Genomic DNA, 22158 nt, shown 5'->3' on the forward strand with positions numbered 1-22158 from the left:
TGGCCCAAAGAGGAATCCATGCACTTCAGTGAAGTCATCCTCACAACTGGAGATCACAATCATGACATGAATTTTTCTTTCTAATTTCAAGTCTACACATGAGATGTGACCCAAATAGAGCCCTTGCTTTTTCAACTGTTCTTGAGGCCTGAAGCAGATAGTTGCTGTGTACAGATTATGCTCCATTGTCTTAAACCTGGAAGGTCAAGTGTAGTAGGATCATGAAAACCTTAGTACTCACATTTCTGCTGCTGAAACACAATACTAAAGTGCACATTTTGGCAACCAAGCCAAGAGTTACACTTTGAGAACTGCAGTGTGACAACTGAGTTCATAGCAGCAATGCAACCTATACCTGATAGTGCCATTTGTATCTCAGTAAACATATACTGTTGTCACAAATTGTTCTTTAATTTTATCTCAAGGTGCTTTGGATTGCAATTAGTTGAGATAGCTTTTTCTCCATCAAGAAACTGTTTATTTGGTTTTAAAAATGAAAAGTGTTATGGCAATGTCTTATCTGCTTCATCTGCAAAATTCCTGAATTTAAAAGATTTGTAGAACTAAAATAAACTCTTTTACACCAAAGAGTTTCTTTAAAATCCTGCTGCAAATTAAAATTGCAGTTCCCCGTGGTAGTCACATGGTAATGGTTATTTTGGATTTGGGCCTCTTTATTTTAGAGGGCCTTTATGCTCTGCTGCACTCTCGAACTATTCAGCCTTAAATTATCTTAATCTCACTAGTCCAGATAATAAGGACTAGGGTTAGTAAAAACTGTCCAAAGCAAACTATATATTTTTAATTAAGTGACATCAACTTGGATATCTTTATGTTTTCAGAAATGCAGAGATCCTTGCAACTGAGGTTTGGTTTACCCTAATGAGTTTACACTAATGAGTGCCGTTTTGATTTATGCAATGGAAATGACAGTAAGAAAAGCAGATGTATCTTGTGAGATGGGTTTGAAGCATTCATAGTGATAAGGTATACCCTTATTAAGTAAGCCCTATTGGGGACTTAAAAACAGTATAATTTTATAGCAATTTAGTTCTTCATGGTATTATCAAAAGGTCTTTGCATTTACCAGCATGAAATATAAGACTTTTAGTAATAGTGAGGAACTGTTGAAATTATATTTAAGAGTTAACGCCTCTGAACCTAACAGTGGTTTTTAAAGACTACCATACTTTGTGTAGATTAATGCAATCCTGAAGGAAACCATCATTAACCTGATGAGAGCCTTAAGATTACATATGTTAGTGGATCTTTTGTAGAATTAGGCTTTGCAGGACTTTATTGGTTATAATGGAGTGATAGAGTGAATATATTAATTTTTGATGAGATTTCTAACGTTCACAGGCTCATTTACAAATCTGCTACATGAAGAAATACTTCTACTTAATTTGATGTTTTAATGCATATTATTTTAATTTGAAATATATGCTATGTGTCCAGAGAAACAACTTAGGACAGCAATAGAAGAATCATCAACCAACTAACTTAGATAGGTGATTCTCTTTGTAAGACTGTTTCTGCAGATTAGTTTTGTTATTTGACCGCTGGAGTGCTGTCTAGCTTCAAAATAATTATAGCTAGTAGTCTGGAATATAAAGTGAAAAAAAAAATCCGTTATCAGCACTATAGAACTTTGTTTCAGGCATCTGCATGAAGAAGGTTTTGAAATTAGAAAGATGTATGTAAGGAGTTGTCAGCTCTTATTTCTTCCTCCAGCTGTGTGGGGCATGACACCCTTTGAAACCAAGAAAAGTTAAGACAGTTTTCTTCACCAACTGTAACCAGGCTATGGGGAAGGAAAAATTTCCTTTCTTCCTTGGATCAGCAGGAAGTTTACCTCTGTGATTTCCTGACTTGCAGGTATAGAATCATGCTTCTTAATGAGTATAATTTCCTTTGTGACTTCTTCCTGTGAGTTCTTACTTTTTATTTATGCCTACTGTTGGCCTGATGCATATACACAAAAACACATGAACAGAGATAACACAAAATTATCCTTTAAAAATGAATTTTACTTATTGTTTCATTGCACATAGATAGCACTCATATTCCATATGTTCTTTGACTTAAGAATGGTATATCCTTAATGTTCCTGTTTTTAAAATCAAATATGTATTCTAGAGTAGCCTCGCCATAAGCCAAATTGTTGAATCAAATGCTAGTCTCCTAAATCTTTGATATCTACCTTTTCAATACAATGCCACTTATTTAGAGGGGAAAACAAATGGTATTATGGTTTCAGTTGACAAGATTCAGTTGTAAATTTTAGGGCATGTTCTCTGGGTAGTTTTTCTTATTTCTCTTAGCTCTGCCCCCAAAATAACATGTCTTAGGGTCAAAATATTTCTTCCTGTAGCCTGTGAGGGGTGTGTGTGTGTTTGTGTGTGTGTATGTGTGTGAAAGTGTTACACTCACAACTTAAAGCACTTGTTTTAACAGAATTATCTTATGATCTTGTTTCCAGCCAAATAAGATGTTCTCTAAATATTTTCTTACATCAATTCCAAGGCCAAGAGTGTTCTAATCACCCCATTAGCTAGCACTGCTGTATAAGTTTGATGTTTTTTCCTTCATTTTTGTTTTAAACTGTGTCAGTGTTTCCATTGTAAATGCTATTTTCCAGGCATCCATTGCCCACTATAGGTTGTAAACATTCGTTTTGGGCTAACACTGGTCAGAAAACGTCAGTTAGAAATCAGGAGTATTGGCCAGGCGTGGTGGCTCACACCTGTAATCCCAACACTTTGGGAGTCTGAGGCAGGCGGATCACGAGGTCAGGAGATCGAGACCATCCTGGCTAACATGGTGAAACCCCGTCTCTACTAAAAAAGATACAAAAAAATAGCCAGGCATGGTGGCATGCACCTGTAATCCTAGCTACTCAGGAGGCTAAGGTGGGAGGATCACTTGAACCCGGGAGGTGGAGGTTGCAGTGAGCAGAGATTGCACCACTGCATTCCAGCCTGGACAACAGAGTGAGACTCCATCCCCCACCTCCCACCAAAAAAAGGAAAAAGCAATTAGGAGTATTTAGATTTTAGGGGTATAAGGAGAACTTTTCGGGGGGCTAGTTTTAACAAAGTCATCTTTGACTCTAAGTTTTTGATGATGGTTTTCTGAGAAGTGACTTTTGATATTCAGTAGAATAAGTATGTCAAAATATTTAACTGAAAACCAGTGTTGTGTATTTTAATTACTCTACACTTTTATGAAACATCTTAGATCCATAAGCAAAAATTAACAACTTTGTGATAATTTCATATATGCAATAAAAGGCAAGGATTTTTTAAAGTAGAGAATCTAAAAAGTGATATTGTATTAAAGCAGCTGGATTTTTTTCAAATACTTTAGGCTGTCTGAAAGTATGAGTGAATATGAAATGTCAGTACGTGAAGTTTAAAAAAGTGAAGTAGTGAAGCAGCTGTTAATTGTCAATAAATGTCCAAGCATGATGACCAGAAAAGAAACCTGCAGTTTGAGGATACGTGCTGATGTGTAGTGGAGATCTCACCACACAAATTTGAGGATATGTGCTGATGCATAATGGAGATCTCACCACATGATTTGTTAAGTGATAAACTGTTTCAGAATATATATTTTTATTTTTCAACAGGCAGTGACAAATATTTATGAATGTAAACTAAAGCTTTGTTACTTGCCCAAATGTTGGTTTAGTTTCAATTCTCCTATTAAGTTATGCACAGTACAATAGGGAAATATGTAGGAGCAGATCCAAGTTTATTGGGCCTTTCACTTTTATACTTGTCCTCCACCTCTTAAGAAATCATATTTAAAAACTACAAATACAAAGTTGGGTTCTAAACATGCAGTTGTCTTAATTACAGTTAAAATACGAAAAATGTACAAACACAAATGACCATGTGAATCCAGTGCTAGGACTTCTCTCAAGCCTTAGAAACAGCCCACACAATCTAGAGGCCCTCAAGCTCATAGATTATAGAAACTGACTTTCTAGTAAATATATTTATTCTGTTAAGTTCTTGTTTTCTAGTTATTTATAGTAGTAATTTGTCTCCTTTTAACTCTAGGAGTGTTTTTGCCTGTTAGTTTATTTACTCAGTATTTATTGAACTCCTCCAATTTATGAGGTTCTATGCTTACTAATCGGAACAAAATGATATAGTGCCCAGAAGGAAGATAAAAGAAGTATACATGTAACAACAACAAAAAAAATATGAAGTAGATATTAAGTCTGTTTTACCTGTCTCAAATAATACCATATACTGTTAGGGGCATTAACAAAGCCCATATTGTTACGATAACAAGTTTTCTTTTATGTTGTGTAAATTATTAATGACATTCATCACATTTCCTTTAGAATATTCATTCAACAAACAAACTACATTCTAGAGTATGTCTTTCAGTACATTTATTTAACACACTGTAGATTCAGGTTTCTACAGTACTGTGACCTTGCTTTATTATAAATATTAGAAGAAAATTAATAGTTAATTTTCAGAAAACATTATTTGTAGAATATATTTTTGCTTTAAATTTTTATTTAGCTTTTACATCTACATGCTTAATGCTCATTTTCAATATTCAAAAACTTTAATTTCAGATAGAATTTTCTCATATATTTTTATAGACTAATCAGAATTCATACTGTAAAGGCACATCTGCTATATTTTGAAGAATTGAGAATAAAAGTGAATAATTAATGTATCCCATTTCAGGTAAACATTATAATTATAAAAACAAGTGATTTAAAAAACTTGTGAAAATATGTAAGTTTATAGAAAGGATAAAATAAAATGGAGGAAAATTATAATTGTTTTCCTTCTAAAATGATACATTATGAAAAGACTGTTTTAATATTTTGGCTCTGCCCTCAAATTTTAGATACAAATTATACACCTGAAACCTATTTTACATGTCCTGCATTAGTTAGAAAAATTCACAAATAGTTAATAAAAGAGCTGGTATTATAGTTCTCAAGAATTATGTAAGTTGTTTGAAGTCATTTAATATTAAAATTATAATAATTTTAATAAATTCTTTTATTTTAAGTCTTACAATAAAGGCAGTAAGGTTATATACATGTACTTGTTCATAACAAGTGCATATCCCAAACTTTTTATGTCAAAAAGGATACAATGGTAATGTGTATGTTTAGTTTCTATGTTATAGAAATGAATATTAATAGTTGTTGTATCCTGGATATTTTAAATGTCCTTTTCTTTAACCCAACATAGTGCCGTGGTTAATAACAGTACAAGTTAGCTGAGTATGAATAATCTCTTAGATTTCATGACCTTCTTTATAATCAATGTCGTGATGTCTCTTTTGTCCCCACAAAGGTATTTTGGGTTAGGAGTCTGATGCTTGAAAGCCTGGGTCTACCCACTTACTCTTCCCACCTTCCTCTTCTTAGCTTTTGGATAATTTCTTATCAGGAGGGGAGTCCATGAAAATCCCTGCCATAAACCTAACCTTCAGTAGTCCCCTGTTCCCTTATGAAGCCATTTCCTTCCCCAGGTACCCATGTACCATTAGTTTTGGGGGTTTTGTTTTGCTTTGTTGACAACCATCCCTTTCCCATGTGAGACTCTGTTGGAAATTTTAGGATTTCCAATTCAGACAGTCTTGGTTGTTTTATTTTACTCTTCCCAGAGTTTCTTTTTGTCTCATCAACTCTTGCTTCAGAGGTAGGTGGACATAACTTTTGCCCTGAAAATCCAAGGTTACTTAGGAAAGGAGACTCTTTTAAAACCCAAGTCCAAAACTTTTTCTTTCATGTCGGACCTAATTCATTTCTTGTTTTCTCATCTATCAAGCAGTATACTCCATGTGATTGATGATCTTATTTTCTAGGGATCTGTAATCAATCATACACCTTGAATTATTAGCCTTGAGAATAAGAAGGTAACTAGAAACAGAATTTATTAATTTTGAATTGTCTTCCCTTCTGTAAGAATTCATAGTAAATCATTCTATAGTCACAACATAGAAGGGATTAATTGCCACATTGTGATTGTGAATTCCAAGTTTTTACCATTGATAAAATGTAAGAAACAATTTGGTAATATCTTTTCAAGTAAAAAGTGTATACTTTTTGACACAGAAATTCCATTGTAGGTGTTTAAACTCCTACCTGTATAAAATAATATTTAAGCATACTTCCTGTATGTGCTATTTTTATGTCCTATGTACATGTTAAAACTTAAAAGTTCTATATATGGAAAGTTAAAAAGCAAAATGTGAAAACAGCATGTATGCTATGCTCTTATTGAAGGGGAGACATATTGTATATATACATACATATCTATATATATCATACACACATACATACACACATGGCATATATTTGTAAATTCACTCGTTACCTCTGAAAGTCATTTAAGAAATTGCTAATAGGGTAGCCTCCAGGGAAAGAAACTGAGCTTCTAGGGATAGAAGAGGGAGAGAGGTAGACTTCACTTTCACTCTCTTAACTGTTGTAGCTTTTATATGTAATGCCTATCTTAATAAAAAAAAATGTAATATTAAAATTAAGTTTAAAAAGCTAAAATTAAAAAGCGGTGGCCCAGATGAGATCCTCTGCTGGAAGGAAGCTGCAGGAAGGTTGTCCTAAGTGTTTAGCCTAGGAACTGTGAGATAAAATCACCAAGCCCTTTAGTTCTAACACTGCCCATCAGGCAAATTCTGTACTATAAATTTCTGAGCGGGTGAGAATAACTAATCTGACAAGAGTAGCAATTCAGCTTGCATTACAATAATGTCTTATTCTAAAATAATAAAGTTGCATTATAAAGGAGTTTGGTTTTCATGAGTTTATCCCAGAGAGGCTTCTCAATTTCTCTGTAAGAGTATAATCATTTCTGGAGTGCAGAGGTAAGACTAGGCCCTGACTGTAGTAACCTGGATAAGTGCTGCCGTTGAGAGGCCCTGCCAAGCTGCTGGCTGGCACCCTCCATTGGCATCTCCATCCCTGCTTGTAGCAGGGCTGAAATACATGTTCACCACTCATCCATGGTCTCCCCTACTTTAGATTTTAGTTTCTTTTCTTCAGTTTTTATTTCACAGACTGAAATGAGCTCAAATCCCAAGAGAAGTGGGAAAATGACTGCTCATTATCTACATTACAAATTGTGAAATTATTTCTCAGAAAGTGAAACTTGATGGACTCATAAAAGAAAATTATCTTTATGCAGAATAACTCAGAATAGCATAAAAAGCACAGTAAGTGATTGACTGACATAAATATAGGTGTGCCTGCAATATATATTAGTAAACAGGGCCATAATGTTAAGGGGCCAGAAGCTATTTCATTTTTAAAATATCAAGTGAAAGTTATCTTCATAATTATGAATATTTAAACAGTATTATTGCTTCTCAATATATAACACATGCAAACATACCACGTCATTTTTATTACCAAAAAGGAAAAAAATAATTAAAACTATAAAAAGCTGTTCTTAGTGTCATGTTAATGTGTCTTTGTTATTGCCATTTATCTCCAAGAGATAATATGAAAAAGAAATTGAGAAATAATGCATCAGCAGATGATAAATTTTATTCAAAGCAATTTTTTTTTTAAATCACTGTTGTTTTTCATCCAAGGAAACAACAGAGAAAACAAGAAAGGTATATCTATTATAAATATCTGTTTTGTATTGATACCGTTTTAAAAATAAAAGCTTGCATTTCCCCCCAGATTTTCAGTTTAGCTTAACTTTTTATATGATTTCTGTCTTACCTAATTTTTTATTATTTATTTATTTATTTAATATTTTTTTGAGACGAAGTCTAGCTCTGTTGCCGAGGTTGGAGTACAGTAGCTCAAGCTTGGCTCACTGCAACCTCCGCCTCCCAGGTTCAAGCGATTCTTCTGCCTCAGCCTCCTGAGTAGCTGGGACTATAGGCGCTCATCACCACGCCCGGCTAATTTTTTGTATTTTTGCTACAGATGGGGTTTCACCATGTTGACCAGGCTGGTCTCGAACTCCTGACCTCGTATCCTCCCGCTTCAGCCTCCCAAAGTGCTAGGATTACAGGCATGAGCCATCATGCCCAGCCTGTCTTACCTAATTTTTTAAACATAAGGAAGATTTTTACTCATTTTAATGAATGTATATATGAAGAACTTTCTTCCTTTCCAATATACACTTATATGTTACTTCCCTTGTGAATCTGACAAATTCAGAATGGTAGTTCATAGATTGGGTTTCTGGTTTTCCTACATGGTGAAGGTAGCACAGCAGGCGGAGGGTGAGAGAGCTGCAATAGACAGAGATTCACAGTTCTGGTTTTTGAAAGCCACGTTAAGGTTAGGTTACTGGATAGTTATGATCTTATACTATATTTGGACACACCCAAGACTTTCCTGTAACTAATAGGTGACTAAATTCTTGGATAGTTGACAATATTAGTTATTGGCTTCTCTCTAAGTTTAGATACCAAGACACTATGGTGTCTCCTTTCCTTGGAGCACTACAAATAAGACTGCCACTACCATTTCTCACCATTGGGAACAGTCTGTAGGACATAACCTGAAGCTCTGAGTTCAATAGTGCCTCCTCTTTGTACATTTAGGAATGTCAGCTTTCCATTGTGAGAGGTTAAAGCAGTTTTTAGAAGAGGAAAAAAAATGAACTTAAAAAAGAAAAACACATGCTTGGGTATAAAATACTTCTTGACATAAGTGAAAAGAGCATGATACAATATTGTGTCTCTACTATAATAGTGTATGAGATAACAGTGAGAAAAAAATACAAAAGAAAAACAGTAAAGGTAAATATGTAAGAAGTGTCCAGTGATTGCACTAATATTCATAGTATTATTTGTTCTCTCTTTTCACTTTGCTGAACTTCAAATTTTCTTCAATGAACCCATATTGTTTACATATTAATGAGGTAAAAGGAAAGCTCTCTGCTTTGGAAATCTGATAATTTTATCTTGTTTATGTTTTTGCAGTTACTTCTTTGTGCATTCTTCTGATACTCTGTATATTTATGGATTATATGTTGCAAAGACAGAAAGAAAAATAAGCCATAGAAATGAAATAAATACAACAAAAATTTTTAAATGAATAGTTTATTCTCCAAAAAGGGCATGAAAATTGCTTTAGCTTAAATTCCTAGGTTTAAAAAATGTTAAGTTTTATTAGAGTAGGAAGTTTATGCATTTAATATGTTTCCTATAATGTGGAATTCAGTTCACTCCCAGCTACAATTGTTGATTATTATTTATGGCTCCCTTTAGAGATTCTCTCTTCATTCATTTTTTTTCCATACTTAATAGAATAGCCAACTATAATGGTTTTTAGAAAAGTTTTGTGTTCTTTTTAATTGATATCTATACTATTAAAAATTTGAATTTTATATGGATGGATTTCTAGCCTCATGTTAGATAGTCCTCATATCCATGACCACAGAAGCATGATGTCTGTATGCTAATATGCTTACTTAATCTTTAATACATTATATTTTAATAATATAGGAATGCCAAGCTACGGAAGAGCAAATGAAAAGGTCATTTTTTATTCATGTACTACTGAATGTACCTTCTGCTTGTAGCTCATTATACATGCAGTTGAGCCCAACTTTTTAAAAGTGGAAAGCATACGAAATTGAACCACAAGTTTCGCAACTGATGTTCCTTTTGTAAAAGGAGTCCTCTCCATCTTTTCAATTTTATTTATTCTGACTGCTTGTTACTCATTTGTGCTTCTCTCTTCTCTGTTATAGTCAGAATTTCTAATCCCATTTTAAGCAGAAGGCTGCCACTTTTCATCAGAGGAGAGGCAATAAATACGTATCACACTTTTATATACCGGCTTTCATCTGGGGAGCTCAAAGTGTTTTATGCATAAGTAGCATTTCCCCTGGCTTTTTTTTTTTTAAATACAAAAAATGAAGCCTAGAGAGTTTAAATGACTGAAAGAAACCTACACCTACAACAACAAAAGTCATGATTTTAATTAAATATATATACCTGTGAAAATACTCAGGATTCTTGGACTTGGATATCAGTTTATATACTCCTCTTGAAGAGTAACAAAATTGTCGAGAGTAGAAATAGGTACTAGTGCCTTCTTGTCATAATCCAGTTAAGAGTAATGGTGGCATAACAAAAATGAGCTCTAACAAAGCCTAATTTGACAGACCTGACTATTCATTTAATACTTTTAAATATCAAAATTATAAAAATAATGAGTGGGGAAAAGTGTGGTCAGGGTCAACTTTTGAACAATTTGTGACTGTGGTTGAGAGGGCCAGAGAAAGGGCAGCCTGTGGCTGGGGTCTGGCCAGGGCTGCAGGAAAGGCTGGTTCTGGAAATGAGCCTTGTGCTCATTTTCTCTCTTCTCTTCCTCTTCTCTTTTGCCAAAGGCATAAATCATCTCATTGGTACTAAGAGAAATGTGGATAATTATTTGGAAAAGCTTGAGTAAGAGATTAATAGGAAATAAGGATTTTTTTTTTTTTTTTTTTTTTTTTTTTGCAATGGGGTTTTGCTCTTGTTACCCAGGTTAGAGTGCAGTGGCATGATCTCAGCTCACTACATCTTCAGCCTCCTGGGTTCAAGCGATTCTCCTGCCTCAGCCTCCTGAGTAACTGGGATTACAAGCATGCGCCACCACGCCCAGCTAATTTTGGTATTTTTAGTAGAGACGGGGCTTCTCCAAACTGTTGGTCAGGCTGGTCTGGAACTCCTGACCTCAAGTGATCTGCCCACTTTGGCCTCCCAAAGTGTTGGGATTACAGGCATGAGCCACCACACCTGACCAGGAAAATTTTTTTTAATTAAAAAACCCAGATCATCTTGCTGGCAAGATGTCTGGTTATTGGCCTGTGGTTCTACCCCTGCATTGCACTGCATCTGTGGGGAGGGGCCCCAGGGATGCAGAAAATCAAAGGAATGGGGACTAAGAACGTCTTTTTTCCACTTTCCCTTTTGGTGGTGGTGTGCGAATTGATTTAATGCATGCATGTGGAGGTGGGGGTGAAAGGACTCTGGGAAGTTTGGTTTACACTGAGAAGGGAGGCCATAGGATTGTGTGTGGGTCGGGGGGATAGAATGAGAGAAGTTAAAACCAGGGAAGGCAGGGTCTGAGAGAGAGTTCTATGGGAACTGAGACATTTAAATATACTGGTTAGAAGTTGTTGATTTTCTGTGATGAGTGGGACTTTAGGAAGATCACTTTCTGAAAAAGTTTTTTTCAGAAGTGTAACTAGACAGTAAGAGACTAGTGGCTACATAAAGTACTACTTGATAAGAGATTACTGAACTCACTGGCATTTGACACTTTTTGCCTGGTGGAAAAAATATGTCAAAAAGTGCTATACATCCCATATACTAATTTGAGATGGCTGGTTGAGAACAAATGACATAAAATAATAAACAGATTGGCTGAACAGCAGAGGGATGGTGACACAATCTCACTCTACCTCTTCACCATGTATAATCCAACGAGAGTAATTTCTTAAATAATATAATTAGTTAACTCTAAAATAATCTTTCTTCTCCATTTAGCTGAAAAATAGTGTGAAGCAGAATCACTAATACCAATCAATATATTTTTAGTGGTGATATATCTATATATAGACATACACATATGTGGAATAGAGGTGTTTAGATAACATGTAGATTTGTACTTAGTATAATATTACTACAAATATAGAAACTTCAAATGTCCTGCTGAATATATATATTCATATGTTTTTATAAATATTCAGTAAATGAATATATAAATATGTATTCAGTATATGTATGTTTTATATACATTCAGTATATAAAAACATATTCAGTGTATATTTATATATTCATATGCTGAATATATATATATATTTATATACACTTCCACTAGAAAAACCACTTTAAAATCATTCTCTATGTAGGTATGATGAAAAACACTTAATTTTTTCCCCCAAATTATTCATGTAAAATTTAGAAATACTCCTGAGTGTTGTAAATGCCTATCAATACAGTAGTTGGGGGAAAATTGTAGGTATATTAGCATGGAAACATAAACCTGCCTGGAATAAACCATAAACCATGGAATATCAGACACCCGCCTGATATTCTCACTGCAAACATTTTATGGTCAAAATTGTCTTCCAACCATGATGGTCGTTTGGAGAACAAAAACAACGAAGCAAGAGGATAGAACAAGAGTATCCTGAGGCGGTCTCCTGCAGTGCTCGTAGCTGTTCCTCCTTAGCCTTCCACCTGGTGGCCCTGGACTAGACCTCCAGAGAATTCCAGGTTGTGCAAGATGGGGTGCCTCTGACATGCCATCCTGCTGAGGCACCATTGCCAAGTCTGGTAATGAGAGGGTAGCAGGACAGCCACTTTCTAAGATCCTATGATCTTGGAGCCAGTTCTCAATCCCTGTAGACTGTAGCTTCTTCATATGTTAATGGAAAGAGATGATAACCCCTATAGCTTCTTCATATGTTAATGGAAAGAGATGATAACCCCTAAGGCCTCTGCCAGGTCTAATATTCAGAGATTTAGTCTCATCCACCTTGGAACTGTTTCTTGTCTGTACCTTTAGAATAATGTACCACAGGTCTGAACGTTGAGAAAAAGCACTAAAGGTTTCACTCTGTGGTAATTGTTGCACAGGAATAGCACAGTGCAGTCCACATCAGATTATTTTCAGAGTCAAGTCTGAAACATCAGAAGATGTTCCATGGAATATTAATAGGTCTTACAGTTGGGAAACGCTCAGTCAGACCAAGTGAAATGAGCCTTTGTTCTGCAATACTGCTCAGAGCTTTTTCAATGCTCATATGTGCATTGTGACCCAAGGATCTGAGGATTCCAGAATGATTTGAATGAAGTCTCCCTTTTTTGTGCAGAAAGTCTCTACATTCTGGGAAATGATAACTTGGGCTCTTCTCAACCCACACACATATTCAGCTAAACAATCATCAAATATACTGAGTGTTCCTTTTGCTAAAATCTGCCCTTCTACTAGCTTGCTTTAGCTTTGAGGTGCAACTTCTGTAGCAGTACCTCAAGGCATTGGGCTATGAATTCAGTGTTAGGAAGAAGTGTAGGAATATCAGAATAAAGAATTACAATACAGACCTGGCCCAAATTCACCTGCATTTCAGTTTCATTCTCCTTTTCTTTCTGAAACTCTGTCTTTACTAAAATACAAAAAATTAACCGGATGTGATGGCATGCACCTATAATCCCAACTACTTGGGAGTCTGAAGCAGGAGAATCGCTTGAATCCGGGAGGCTGAGGTTGCAGTGAGCTGAGATTGGGCCACTGCACTCCAGCCTGGGTGACAGAGCAAGACTCTGTCTCAAAAAAAAAAAAAAAAAAAAAGGAAAGAATTCATGTAGACAATAGTAAGAGTGCATATCTTGGCTTTGAAATTCTTTCTAAATGTAAGATGTTCCTCTTAGAGAAAGAGGAACTTTGCAATCACACTTACCTCTGTTTAAATCTGCCACTTAGATACAATAAATCAGACCACTATCAAACTGAACCTCTGTTTCTGCAATTGTAAAACAGAGATGATCAAATAGTAAAACAGACTAATATTTTGAAGAATTAGCTAAGTAAATACTTAGCAGATTACCATTACTACTGAGTGTGCACTAATGTTAGGTAACTTCATCTTTCATTGTCTAGCAGGTAGTCCTAGAATTAGTAATCTAGTAACCTAGTCTCATTCCTTCACTAATTCATTGCTACTTTGCACAACATAGATTATTGTTGGCCTTGGGACTTAAGTTCTCTCTAACTCATTCCTTCATTTGTCAAATGAAGATAAAACCACCTCACATGGTGTTTTTTATGGATAAAATGAAATAACAGATGTGTAATTAATTTTGAAAGATTCAAAAAATGTGCCAGTTAATCACACTTATTCTTAGTACCAGTAAAATTATTATTGACTATTAGTCTGACAGAGGGACTTTTTGTTTCTGGTAAAATAGCTATTGTAATGGGATTGCTGAAAGAGCACACTATTTGAACAAAATCCCTTAGGACGGATTTAAGAAAAAGTACTGAGCCTCTTGTTTTCCATCTTACATGGGAAGGTTTATATAGTTTTAAACATTTGTATACAAGTGCTTTCATCTTCAGCTGCACAACTGTAAGAGATTTAGAGTTTTTGAAGATCGTGCATTTAATTTTTAGCTGAATTGTGTATAGATCAAATCCATGCATCAGGAAGGCTCCAAAATGAAAATTTATAGAGCTTGGGGAGATGGAGTTAACAAGTTATAAGTCTTTGGGACCCTGAAATGGGAAAGATGTGGAAAATGTGTTTTCGAGAGAGGCTCACAAACTACAGTTTACAACTCTGGGAAACTGTCTTTAAATTCCTACATGAAAACCATACTGTTCATTTCTTCTGTCATGTTTAAGGTATGTTATTAAATCTATTAATTTCACAACGTAAATATATTATTAGTATTACAATTTTGCTCTAGCTATTTTAATGCATTTTCAAATTAATTTCTGATGTGAACTTTTAGTAGTTTGGTCCAAAAATTTAAGGCATTTTTTTTTGTAAACTAGATTATTTATTCTGAGACATGTATTATATTTATCTTACATTATGTCAAACACTTTTTACTTAAATTTTTCATTTGAATACTTAACCTCTTTGAATAGAATAATGTTTTTGAAGGCATTTGCAGAATGCTTTTGGATGGCAGATAGCTTGCCTTTTTGTTAAATCTCTATTCTCTTGAACATTTAGGAGAAAGATCCAGATTACTGGGCTATGTCTCTAACGACCTGGCTGCCTATTCTGTCTATTGCAACTATCTATTCATAGTTCACTTTCCAAGTGAGAATAGTTAGGTAGGCATTTTATAATGTCCTGTAGGAGTTAAGTTTGTATGCAGAAATGGTCTTAAAGTTGTATTTTTGAGAAAAGCTGTCCAAACATGTAAATTATTATCCCATCTTAAGATATGCTTAAATTGGTGACATTTCAAAAGTTCATAGACTAGGTGTCTATTTTTATTTCATTAATGATGGCAGAGAGCTCCTTAGCTAGTTTTCTAGGAGGTCATAATAGAGTATATGAACTTCTATATTCAGTTTCATTTGTAGTCACAGCCCTGTCTCAACACTGTGGCTGCCTACATCTCACTGAGAGGTCATCATTTCTTATCTGCATCAATATATTGGGGTCGACTACTTTGTGTATTTGTAAAACTCATCACCAGTTGGCGGGGGTGATAGACCCAGCATATGCACTAATCATGTCTCGGATCATATTAGGGTTTTCTATTTTGCACATAACCAATCACAGAAAGGGAGTGAACAAAACTAGAAAAGTAATTACAGACAAACTATTCCCCACTACCTGTTGTAAGAAACACAAGCTTTCGTAGTTCAATAGACTTACTTTCACTGCAGGTGTGTGCTGTCTGCAAACTCTTTGTAACACTTGAGAGGCAAGTCTCTGACCAGAGGCTTTGGCTTCTCTCTGATGGGCAGTTGCCAGGGAAATTATGAGTATTTACATCCACAAGGCAACTAAAGAACCATCACAGACACCCACCTATGAGTCAAGCTACCATGGCCTTTACCCCAAAGGAATGTGTGTAAAGTATAAAAGAATTAATAGAAATATTTTGACTAGATAGATAACTTTATGTTGGATAATCAGTCATGTTGAAAAATGCTATGATATATATATAAATAGTTTTAGAAAGCTACCTCTGGTTATTTTCCACGTATTACATCAAAGCCAGTGGCAGGAAGGTATGTGATTCCATGAAGGTCTTAGTCTCTCTATAACCTTGATCATCATTTACTTTATATTATTTTATTATTATAAGTGTTTACTTTCAAAGTAAGCTAAAAATGACATGAACTAGACTTTTTTTCTTTTACAGAAGAGATTAGGAAGTGCGTTTGAAAATCTTATAACAAGGGAGGAAACTTTTAAAAGATTTATTTCTTCAGGTGAAGAATAACAAAAGATAATTTTTTTTTTTTTTAAATACTGAAAAGAGTTAACAGTTTATTATAATTTATTTTATTTAACAATCTAGGAAGTTCGCAGCCATCAGCAGTTCTAGTGCAATTTCAGGTGCAATTGGGAATTCGGGAATCTCGGTGGAGCTGTTAGTGTAGCGAACCTTGTACGTAAAATACATGCATACTTTTGATAGCACATGTGAAGGTATCTCTCTAAAATTGACCTCATTGGTTTCGTTCTCAGCAAACTGACCTGGGCCACTCAACATGGCTTTTATCGTTCCTGATGTTAATGCATGTTCTCTTTTTACAATAAATTCATGGCCATCAGATGATATCAATTTGACATACATGGCATCAGGGCCTTCACAGCCACCATAGGTTTTCTCCTCTCCATCCATTTTGTTCTTATGAAATTCTACTTTGCTTCCCCAGGAACTTTAGTAGTTTCCCGGAGCTCCGTTTCCGCCCCAGCCCGAGACTCAATCGTCAGCCCCGCAGCCACCGCAGCCGGGTCCCAGCGTACTGCCACAGCCCCTATCCCAGGGCCGCCCCCCCCGCCCCCAGCTGCCTGCTTCTGTGGGTTCCGGGGCAGTCGAAAGAATTACTTCCGCTACAAAAGATAATTTTTAAGGCTGAATGTCCAGTTCTAAATTTTAAAAATTCATTATTTTTATTATAGTTCATATACCTTTTATTTTACATACATGCGGAACCACTTTTATTTTGAAGGTTTTTTTTTCTTTCTTTCTTTTTCTTTTTTTTTGAGATAGAGTCTCGCTCTGTCACCCAGGCTGTAGAGCGGTGGCATAATCTCAGCTCATGGCAAGCTCCGCCTCCCGGGTTCATGCCATTCTCCTGCCTCAGCCTCCCAAGTAGCTGGGACTACAGGCGCCTGCCACCATGCCCGACTCATTTTTTGTATTTTTTGGTAGAGACGGGGTTTCACTGTGTTAGCCAGTATGGTCTTGATCTCCTGACCTCGTGATCCGCCTGCCTGGCCTCCCAAAGTGCTGAGATTACAGGTGTGAGCCGCCGCGCTTGGCCTGAAGCGTTTTTGTTTGTTTGTTTTCTAAAAATTCTGTCATTTAAAAATCTGTCACCAGCATTTAAAAGTCATCTTGGAGGACACTCATCTGGTAATAATACAGTAGCATATTATAAATAATAACGTTATTTTATTATTTAAAAAACAAGAGGAACAATGTTGAATTAAAGAATTCATATCATTCTTTGTTATTTTATTGAAGATGAAAAATCTTTAAAAACCCTTGGAATGCAAATGATATTATTACATGCTTGGCATTTGAGAGTTTTCAGTGTCTTTAAAACTCTATGACAGACTTCCACTTTGAGGAAGATAGAATAGGCATACTTTTTCCTATTACCTCCACTAAGTACAACTAAAATCCCAGACAATATGTATCAAATGAACATAAGAAGATTCTAAATGGTGAAGAGAAGAGTCTGACTGACTAGGGAACTTGGGACCTGATGAACAACATGGTGGTGAGCTCCCTGGATTTTCTTTTTGTTTCATATATCCCAAACTTGGAGGTGAATAAGCTGGCAATCTAGAGACAGCAATGGGCACAGAAAGAAATGCTCCAACAAAAGCCTGCTTTCTGTAGCCAAAGGACCAGGAAAGGTCCATTTAGATAATAACCACCCTATAAGAGAAAAATATTTTAGATAATAGCCACTCTATTCCAGGCAAGCACCATGGTGGCCCTACTCTTACCCATTCAGCAAAGGCTGAGTAGGAAGACTAGACTTTTACCCTTGCAAAGCTGCAATGGGAAACCTCAGTTAACCCCACTGTGGGTTTTTTTTTTTTTTTGAGACGGAATATCACTCTGTCTCCCAGGCTGGAGTGCAGTGGCGTGATCTCGGCTTGTTGCAAGCTCTGCCTCCCAGGTTCACGCCATTCTCCTGCCTCAGCCTCCCAAGTAGCTTGGACTACAGGCACCCGCCACTATGCCTGGCTAATGTTTTGTATTTTTAGTAGAGACGGGGTTTCACCGTGTTAGCCAGGATGGTCTCGATCTTCTGACCTCGTGATCCGCCTGTCTCGGCCTCCCGAAGTGCTGGGATTACAGGCGTGAACCATCGCGCCTGGCCACCCCACTGTGGTTTTAGCAGAGAAGGCCAAGCAGGGAGCTGGAGCTTCCACATCTGCCAGCTAGCAACTATCTGCCATACATACCCCACATGCAGAGGTGTCAGTGGAAACTCTGTAGAGGAGTCAGGCTCTATAAGGAGCCTGACTTCCACCACTGCCCAGCAGTAATGAGGTGACCCTCCTTTTCTTCCTGGAGTCTTACTGGAGGAGGCCTAATGCTAAAAAAAAGTAACTGTCAACTCAGAATTTTATACCCAATGAGAATACCCCCCAGGGATGCAGAAGAGATAAATACATTCTTTTAAAAAATTATTATTTTACTTTAAGTTCCAGGATGCACGTGCAGAATGTGCGGGTTTGTTACACAGGTACGCGTGTGCCATGATGGTTTGCTGCAACTGTTGTCCCATCCTCCGTAAGTTCCCTCAACTCTCCCCTAACCCCGCAACAGACCCTAGTGTGTGTTGTTCTTCTCCCTGTGTCCATGTGTTCTCATTGTTCAACACCCACTTATGAATGAGAACATGTGGTATATGGTTTTATGTTCCTGTGTTAGTTTGCTGAGGATGATGGCTTCCAGCTTCCCTGCAAAGGGCATGATCTCATTCATTTTTATGGCTGCATAGTATTCCATGGTGTATATGTACCACATTTTCTTTATTAAGTCTATCATTGATGGGCATTTGGTTGGTTCCGAGACTTTGCCATTGTAAATAGTGCTGTAGTAAACATACATGTGCATGTGTCTTTATAGTAGAATGATGTATATTCCTTTGGGTATATACCCAAAATGGGATTGCTGGGTCAAATGGTATTTCTGGTTCTAGATCCTTAAGGAATCGCCATTCTGTCTTCCACAGTGGTTGAACTAATTTACACTCCCACCAACAGTGTAAAAGTGTTCCTATTTCTGTACAGCCTCGCCACTATCTATTGTTTCTTGACTTTCATAGTTGCCATTCTGACTGGCATGAGATGGTATCTCATTGTGGTTTTGATTTACATGTCTCTAATGATCAGTGATGTTGAGCTTTTTTTCATATGTTTGTTGGTCATGTAAATGTCTTCTTTGGAGACATATGTCTATTCATAACCTTTTCCCACTTTTTGATAGGGTTGTTTCGTTTTTTTTTCTTGTAAATTTCATTAAGTTTCTTGTGGATTCTGGATATTATATCTTTGTCAGATGGGTGGATCACAAAACTTTTCTCTCATTCTTTAGGTTGCCTGTTCACTCTGATGATAATTTATTTTGCTGTGCAGACACTATTTAGTTTAATTAGATCCCATTTGTCAATTTTGGCTTTTGTTGCAATTGCTTTTGGCATTTTGTCCTGAAGTCTTTGCCACTGCCTATGTCCTGAATGGTATTGCCTAGGTTTTCTTCTAGAGTTTTTATGGTTTTGGGTTTTACATTTAAGTCTTTAATCCATCTTGAGTTAATTTATGTGTAACGTGTAAGGAAGGGGTCCAGTCTCAAAAAAAAAGAATATTGAATATTGGCCCCCAATGTCTTCTGGCTTGTAGGGTTTCTCCTGAGAGGTCTGCTGTTAGTCTGATGGGCTTCCCTTTGTAGGTTACCTGGGCTTTCTCACTGGCTGCCCTTAACATTTTTTCCTTCTTTTTGACCTTGGAGAATCTGATGATTTTATATCTCGGGGTTGATCTTTTCTTGGAGTATCTTAGTGATGTTTCCTGAATTTGTTGGCCTGCCTTGCTAGGTTGGGGAGCTTCTCCTGGATAATGTCCTGAAGTGTGTTTTCCGGCTTGTTTTCAGTCTCCTCTTCTCCTTCAGGTACTCCAGTCAATCCTAGGTTCCATCTTTTTTACATAGTCCCATATTTCTCAGAGGCTCTGTTTGGTCCTTCTCATTCTTTTTTCTCTAATCTTGTCTGCATGCCTTACTTCAGCAAAGTGGTCTTCAAACACTTATATTCTTTCTTCCTCTTGGTTGATTCAGCTATTGATACTTGTGTCTGCTTCATGAAGTTCTCGTGCTGTGTTTTTCAGCTCCATCAGGTCATTTATGTTTCTCTTTAAACTGGGTATTCTAGTTAGCAACTCCTCTAACCTTCTATCAAGGTTCTTAGCTTCTTTGCACTGGGTTAGAACATGCTCCTTTAGCTCAGTGGAGTTTTTTATTACCCATCTTCTGAAGCCTACTTCTGTCAATTTTTCCATCTCATCCTCCGTCCAGTTCTGCACCCTTACTGGAGAGGCATTGCAATCATTTGGAGGAGAAGAGGCACTCTGGCCTCTTGGTTTTTCAGTGTTTTTTTGATGATTTTCATCTTGATGAGTTTGTCTAGTTTCAATCTTTGAGACTGCTGACCCTTGCATGGGGTTTGTGTGGGAACTTTTTGTTGTTGTTGCTTTCTGTTCGTTTGTTTTTCTTTCAATGGTCAGGTCCCTCTCCTATAGGGCAGCTTCAGTTTGTTGGGGGTTCACTTCAAGCCCTCTTCATCTGGTTTGCTCCCACGCCTGGAGATGTCACTCAAGGAGGCTGGAGAACAGCAAAGACGGCTGCCTGCTCCTTGTTCTGGGAACTCTGACCTTGAGGGGTACCAACCTGATGCCAGTAGGATCGCTTTTTTCTAGGGTGTCTGACAACACCTGTTGGAGGGTCTCACCCATTTGGGTGGCATGGGGAACCGGATCTGTTTAATGAAGCACTTTGACTGTTCCTTGGTGGAGGGGTGTGCTTCGCTGTGGGGAACCCCATTTGTCTGGGCTGCTTGGATTCCTCAGAACTATGAGAAGGAAAGGTTAAGTCTGCTGGTCTACAGAGACAGCGGCCACTCCTCCCACTAGGGGCTCAGGCCCAGGGAGATACAGGTTCTGTCCCTGAGCCTCTGGCTGGAGTTGTTGGAGTTCGTGCAGGGAGACCATACCCAGTGAGGAAGGATGTGTTAGAATGAGGGCTGAAGAAGCATTCTGGCCACAGTATGCCACAGCCGGTGTGTTGGGCTGTGGGGGACACCTCTTACGACCAAGTTGTCCAGCCTCCCTGGCTCTAGCAAGGGAAAAGCACTGCCTAGAGCTACAGAGATGGATGCCACCCTTCCCCTACCCAGGGAGCTTAGCATGTTAAGCAGTTATGAGTCCTAGTGCTGGCTACTGACCCTCCTCCAAGGAGCTCAAAGGACTTAGACAGCAGGCAGCTGCAGCTGTGGTGCTGGTCAACCCTCCCTCTGGGGACCTGGCAGGCTTAAGCAGATTCTAGTTGAGAGGCTGTTGAGAATCTGTGTCGCTCGGGGTTGGGACCCTAGACCCCTGTGGTGTGGGTTCACGAGTGGGACCTTCTGATCTGTAGGTTGCACAGTTCCATGGGGAAAGCACAGTTTCCCTAGCTGGGTAGCACGCTCACTCAACACCTCTTTTGGATGAGGGATGGCTCCCCTGCCCCGTGTGACTCTCAGGTGTGCCACCACACCACTGTTCTTCCTTCCCCTCCATGGATCACGCCAACTGGCTAGTTAGTTCTGTTGAAAGAACCTTGATACCTTGGTTGCCAATGCAGGATTCATACACTAATTACGGTTCTTTCCCATGGGGGCCTCCGATCGCCCCTGCTTGTAGTCGGCCATCTTGGCCCCACCCAATCCAACACATTTTTCAAATGAAGGACAAGTAAGAGAATCATTTGTCACCAGGAGACCTACCCTAAAAGAATGGCAAAAGGAAATTTTCTAAACAGAAAGGAAATAATAAAGGAAGGGACTTTGCAATGTCAAAAAGAACATGGTAAGCAAACATGTGGGTAAATACATATTTTCCTCTTGAGTTCTCCAAATTGTATTTGATGGTTGAAGCAAAAATTATTATGCTGCCTCATGTAGTTCTAAATATATGCAGAGGAAGTATATGATTACAAATGTGGGGAGTGAAGGGATGCAAAAAGAAGTAAGGTTTATATACTTCACTCAAACCAATAAGATGATACCACCAGTAAACTGTGATAAATTATATACATATACATATACATATACATATATATGTGTGTATATATATAATGTATACCTAGAGAAACCATTAAAAAAGTTATATAAAGAGATACTCTTAAAAACAAGATACAATTCTAAAAAAT

The 22158-nt window shown here is 37.3% G+C and overlaps 2 protein-coding genes across 2 annotated transcripts in view; one reads left to right on the forward strand and one right to left on the reverse strand.

Moving 5' to 3' along the window:
* The window catches only part of LOC105471091 (F-box and leucine rich repeat protein 17), a 544848-nt gene that overhangs the window by 332924 nt on the left and 189766 nt on the right, over positions 1-22158 (forward strand). The gene's annotated exons all lie outside the window — the stretch shown is intronic.
* Positions 15980-16508, reverse strand: LOC139363805 (elongin-C). Its single transcript, XM_071098651.1, has one exon. It carries the CDS (start codon positions 16348-16350, stop codon positions 16012-16014), a length of 339 nt encoding a protein of 112 aa, XP_070954752.1. The 5' UTR covers positions 16351-16508; the 3' UTR covers positions 15980-16011.

The sequence above is a fragment of the Macaca nemestrina genome, chromosome 6, assembly GCF_043159975.1.
Source record: "Macaca nemestrina isolate mMacNem1 chromosome 6, mMacNem.hap1, whole genome shotgun sequence".
NCBI lineage: Eukaryota > Metazoa > Chordata > Mammalia > Primates > Cercopithecidae > Macaca > Macaca nemestrina.